This window comes from Crassostrea angulata, chromosome 3 (genome assembly GCF_025612915.1).
Source record: "Crassostrea angulata isolate pt1a10 chromosome 3, ASM2561291v2, whole genome shotgun sequence".
Classification (NCBI taxonomy): Eukaryota; Metazoa; Mollusca; class Bivalvia; order Ostreida; family Ostreidae; genus Magallana; species Magallana angulata.
In genome coordinates, this window is record NC_069113.1 from 24,899,665 (window position 1) to 24,906,032 (window position 6,368).

General features: G+C 32.6%; 1 protein-coding gene across 1 annotated transcript; it reads right to left on the reverse strand.

The window, feature by feature from the left end:
* Positions 1 to 487: 487 nt before the first annotated feature.
* Positions 488 to 6,126, reverse strand: LOC128177993 (probable caffeoyl-CoA O-methyltransferase 1). The gene is made up of 7 exons (XM_052844942.1): positions 5,999 to 6,126; positions 5,735 to 5,890; positions 4,936 to 5,092; positions 2,547 to 2,756; positions 2,310 to 2,410; positions 1,548 to 1,706; positions 488 to 1,252 (listed from the first exon to the last, which is right to left on the reverse strand). Exons 2-7 carry the CDS (start codon positions 5,873 to 5,875, stop codon positions 1,199 to 1,201), a joined length of 822 nt encoding a protein of 273 aa, XP_052700902.1. The 5' UTR covers positions 5,876 to 5,890; positions 5,999 to 6,126; the 3' UTR covers positions 488 to 1,198.
* Between the last annotated feature and the right edge of the window lie 242 nt (positions 6,127 to 6,368).

The following is a 6,368-nucleotide window of genomic DNA, read 5'->3' on the forward strand; positions in this document are numbered from 1 at the left end:
TCCTTCTTGGATCCTGCTTGAGGAGTCAGAGAACCGATATACAAGAATTCTGTGATCAGCTGATGCCGAATATGGGTCCAAATTTGCTTTTTGGTAAAGGTTTTGGACATCGCTAGATGATGATACTCTTGCTCCGCTTGCAAATATTTCCGACCCTTTTTTTGAGTCGGGTCCGTTGAAACGTTTGTATCCAGAATTCTCTTTTATTTTCATAAAGAGGGATATATAAGTGAAGACTGTGTGCTTTTGAGCTCGTTCAACCAGATATTTTTTTAGTCCCTTTTATTGTTCATTTCAAATATTGTTCATCAAATAATGATTTAAAAAATCAGTGACTGTATAATGTGTGCAACGTACCTTTAAGTTTATGAATTGTACATTGTTGAAAACAATCAATAGTCATTGCTAAAATATAATAATATTCGTTATGTCTAGATATCAAGCAATATCAGATATTCATGAATAACTATATGATGTGACAGAATAAAACACGTATCCACTAAAATTAATAACTAAATATTTCTACAACAATTATTCAAATATAGCTAATATTTGAACTAGCATATTTTGATCAATCTAAAATAAAATTAGACCAAAAAAAAACCCCAAAATGAATTTGTCATTATATCTTTAAGAGTTAACCCAAATTTAAGAGTTAACCCAAAATAACGTGTTGAATTTATAAAAACCAGGTAAAAATGCTTATGGAATAACGTCAAATGTTTGTGACGTTAACTCTCTGTTTTGTAAAAAATGTCACAAGACCTTTCTTTGATTGGCGCAATCATTAATAACGATATTAGTAATTTGGACATTGGTAATGGTTATAACAACAAGTATAAACATTTCTTCCAGATTACAGATAGCATAATATGCAGATATTATCTGAATGTACATCCAATATCAAATTAAATACATCTTACGCAATGAGTGCGCGATGCTGCTTACATTATTGTGCTCATTAAAACCCCTTTATCAAACCCGTTCTTTGGTTTAAGCACATTCATGTACATGCTGCCACATGGGTTTTACTTCACTTTTGCAAAACGTAGAGGTCTTAATTTTATCTTGTGTAAAGGTAAAAGTTTATTAATTATTAACTAAGTTTTATTAACTATTATTATCAAGGCGCTATTTTTATTATGCTATTAATTTATTTGTTAATATATAAATCAGTACAGCGTGCTTGGCCTTTCTCTCAGTCCTTCATCCTCCTGATGAGGTATACTCCATCTCTCACGGGAATCATCACCTACAGTAAAACAAGCTAACAGTGTCAATGTGCAACAGCTTTAATATTCTCCAAGTCTTTATTTTAAAATGGACACAAAATTAACAAAAGCTTTTACAAAATCAATCATGTGGCGATTCTTGAAAGATTTGCCATTCTAATAATTTGCTCTTATAGAAATAAAACCGATATATATGTATTGTATCCCTTTGTTTAACATAACTAAGTCGCTGCTCAAACACTGTGTACGTGCGAAACATTTTAAAAATATACACTCAGCAACAATCTCAGTGCAATAGGTCAAACATACATATACCTTGTGGACATTTTTATCGCGGAGAACCATTTCGTTGAATTCTGAAATCGCTCCCGAGTTCGATTCATATTCCTCTCCAGAGTACGGGTCTCCATCTTTCAAAACATTATCCACAATGATCGTTCCCTCCGAAGCTAGCAGATCTTTCTCAAAAATTGTCTGTGTTTAATATAGATTTATTTTGATATAATACAAATTGTAGGTAATAAAAATTAAACATCTAGTCCTAATTTTTTCCAACAAAATTGTGAGTTAATTGACACTGAACTATAAAATGATTTTTACTTGACCTATATTGAAACCTGTTTGGTATTTAAAAAAAAAAAAGAACACTTCATTGATGCATGAATTTCACATAAGAATTCACATTCTATGATAGAGATAGCTGCAACAATTGAATGTTTATGACTCGGCTTACGAAATAGAGGTTCAAGAGAGATAACTCTGACTAGACTAAAATTAAGTCATGTATAAATCACGTATAATCTGAAAATTTAAAAACTGGTGTTATATTTTGAATATGATGTACTAAAAACCAAATAAAAATAAAAATCTTCAATACCATTTCAAAACTAGCCAGTGCTAACAGTTTGTGAATTTCCATTTTTTTCCCTCAGGAAGTTCAATATGAAAATGCATTTTAATGTATAGGCAATCACAATATTTATAAATTTGATTTAAAGTTATTCAAAAGAAAATGGTATCAGATATTCTGGGACACTATGTACAAAGTTAAGGTGGATGATAAACTTATAAACTAACCCTGTAATATTGAACGTATCCCGTCTTGTCAGCATCGATGAAAATAACATCAAATTTCATTTGTTTTTCTGCCAAGATTTCCAGGCTGTTTAAAGCTGGTCCTAAAGATATTCAAAATTTGATAATTTGCACTTAAATAAAGAGGCATTGTTATAATAATTACGTGGCACGAAGGTAAGATATTAAATGGTTTAATTCTCGTTTAAAATTGCAGGTAACTGCACTGTCAATACAAACCTATCATAATTTCAATTTTATTCCCTACTGGTGATCTATTGAGAAAAGATCTTGCCACATCCGCGATGCCTTTGTCAATTTCCAAAGAGACCACTTTCCCGCTCTCAGGAAGGGCTTCCGCCATTGCAAGTGATGAACAACCAGTGTAAAGTCCAATTTCAAGGACCATGTTAGCCTTGCTGGCACTTGTTATAAGTTTTATTAACTGGGCTTCAAGTATGAAAAAAGGAGTTAAACTCATGAAATAGTAGACGGTTCCATAAATAACCAATTTAAATGCATGTATCTTTTATGAAAAACATGCGCCGTTTAAAAAATGTGCAAATAAAAATCAAAGTACTGATAGTACTGAAAAGCGCAAACCCAGCTTCTGTTTGTATATAAAAGATATATGTATATTACATTTCAGTTTCTGTATACGCAATATATTTCCTCATCACTGCTTGGCAGCCCCTGCAATGATGTATGTAAGCCCCGTACATTAAATTTACAGTCGCCCGTACTATAGCCAGTGCAACTCCTGAAACTGGTTTCCTAACCAGTTTAAATGATGTAAACTTCAGCTCATAGGGGCGGTTATTCGTTGCACCGGAAGAAGAAGACTAACGACAATAAAGCGCTGAGCTATGCTTAGCGCTTTAAAAATGAAAATTAAGTTGACCAAGAATATAATTTTATGCCCTGCATTTCAAAATGTTGTACGTGACTTTATTCTATACATGTCTCTATACCGCTTACCATCTCGCACATCTTAATGGCTTAAATTAATGTTATTACTCATTAGGAGGCATATTAAATCGATCACGTGAGATACACGTATTGATTACATAACACTGTGCCGGATAATTATGCCAATGCCAAGGTGGCATTTTGCACCCGCTTTTAAAAGATGCAGTTTCGGAAAAATCTATATATACCAAATGATAGATCATTGTCTAGAGATTATATAACCACTTTTGTTTTTAGTGTATTTCACCTGACAGGTGAGCTATTTACCTTTAAAAATTAATATCCCATCGGAAAATGGTAATTCCCATAGGAAAATTGAATCTCCTACAGGAATTATTGACAATCCTATAGGATTTTTTAAAGGTCCTATAGAAATTATATTTCCTATAGGAGAATGGTATTTATTGTAGGAATTTGATTCAGTATAGTTTTCCTATAGGCTATATATTAAGTTTTCCTATCGGATTTTATCAAATCCTATCTGAATTCAAATTCCTATAGGAATTTCTTGTATCCCGATAGGAAATTTCAAATTACCTATAGGAATATTATTTTTCCTATGGGAAAAATTATTTTCCTATAGGAATTTATTTTTGAAAGGTAAATATCTCACCTGACAAGTGAGATACAATGATAACAAAGGTGGTTGTTAACTCTTTAAGCAATGGTCTATCATATGGCATATTTGAATTTTTCGATATATGCAGCTTAAACGGGTGCAAAAATGCCAACTTGGCACTGGCATAATTATCCGGCGCAGTATTACATGTATAAACATAGGAAAGGGTTTAATGATAGTTTTCGTAAAAGTAATTCCTCTGGTCGAGCCGCCGTGAATTTTCCTCTTTGAGCAACCAATAACAAACGATTTTGGCAGAAATAACTGGGTACAAATATAGGCTATTATAATATTGCATTTATAATGCAGTGGAGCCCTTAATAATTTATATTCGTAAGAAAAACAGAGTTAACTTCATCAAACTGCCCGGCAAGTTTAAGATGGTATGGGACACTTCCATGTTGTGACGTATTGTTTATCGAAATAAACATATTTAGATATATATATAGAATTATTGTTTATCTAAATGAACAATAAAGTAAAGTGTTATTATTTATTAATTATAAATAGTTTCTTTTTAAAAATTGTCACCTGCCAGCGTAGAGCAGTGGGTTAGAGGGTTTAGTTCGAGTTCGAATACATATTTTTTCTCTTGAAATATTTTTAAAAGCTATTGTTTGGATAAATAATTTAAAACAATTTGAAAATTCTAATCTTGTGAAAGTATTTCAATTATAATGAACTTTAATCCACACATTAATATCGACAGATGCCCTATACCACCTTAATAAATGGGTTGAATAATGAAGAGTCTTGACTTGTTGACCTCCAACATGGTGGCTGACGGGAAATAACTCTTACTAAAATTGCCTTTATTGAAAATTGTTTGGTTGGCTTGCAAAATAAACATGTATGTACAGGCATTAAAAAAATAACAGTAAACACTCGTATTCCAGGTGATGACGCGTGAATGATGGTCATTTTCAAACTCACGTTTGTTACATCAATCGCATATCCTCGGACTTTTTTCTACAAATGGAGCTCTGCCGGAAAGGCAAAAGAAGTTGCGGTTGATGTCACACTAAATTAAAGTACTTGTACCTTCAACGTTTCCAGTCAACATCCTGGGAGTCGCGTAGTATGACACCTTGCCTTCTTTGTGAGCATCTTCCCACGGATAAGCGAATGTTTCCTTAATCAGATGGTCAAGGGCCGGACTAGGCTTTGTTGTTTGGTCTTCACAATATTGCCATCTTTGCTTCAAAAGACCGATTTTTTTCCCAATATAGTATGGAATTTATTGAACTAATGATACAGATATTATTTTGAAAATCTTTAGATTAAAAGAATGCGCCATGTGGTTAACATTTTACTACCATGTAGATAAGACTAGATTTGAGTCAACAGAATAAATCTTTGATGATGAAAAAACGATGAATTTACATTTTTTAGTGTCTTGTTATGGGATAAGACTTCAGACCAATAAATTCAAATGGTGTATTGTTGTGGCGCAAGCGGGGTTTGTATAATTAAAAGAAATGAAAATCACGTAAATATTTCAATTTTCTAATACATGTACTTAATCGACGTACAATTGCGGAAAATTATTTAAATAAAAGTATAAATAAGGAATCATTCTTTTGAATATTATAGGGTGATCATTTTGGTCGGAGCGTGATCAAATCTATTATCTTCAAGCTTTCTTGGATTTGATCATGCCTCGACCAAAATTATCACCTCATAATACTCAAAGAATGACTCCCTATCCCTTATTTAAACCTTGACGCATATGAACGAGTATATAAGTTTATGTATTATATATATGTCAAGATAAGTTTACTTAACATTTACATGTAAACTGGAACTCCACTATGTATATTACATATTGTATGTATCTTACTTGACAAAGCTCTATAGCCCTATTTATTTCAGCCTTCAGATCCCGAGGGACGTCGCCATTTTGACTTAAATCCCTGGCCCTCAAAAGATGGCGATATACGGGATCAAACGAGTAACTTCTATCATCGCGTCTCTCCGCCATGTTTCAGCAATTTAACTGAAGTATAACTTTGATAAATGTAATAAAATTGTTCTCAAACTAATCGATATATATATTTTTTGTTTTATAATTTTTCTACATGTAGTACAATTAGTAACAATATACCTTTTTAAAGTACAGTCCACGCTGATCATGTTTCTACACCTGCAACATACGCGGTTATCATTGTCAGCATTTCCCCGTTACATTCATACCGTATGTCCTAACTAAAGCCATTTTCGATCCGTCAAATTTTTATTACAATCTTGAATGGAATTCACAATTAGTGACACGCTGTTGACGTTTCTAAACCTGCAACATATGCGGTTATCATTGTTATATCGCCACAGTTTGAACTACAGCCACTTCGATCTAATGAAATTCATTTCAATCTTGAATTCAAAGCATTGTCGCACATCTGCTGGTAAATGTCTATTAATGAATAATATTCTTCTAGACCAAATATTTTCAAGTTTTGTATCAGTTGACAAATTAA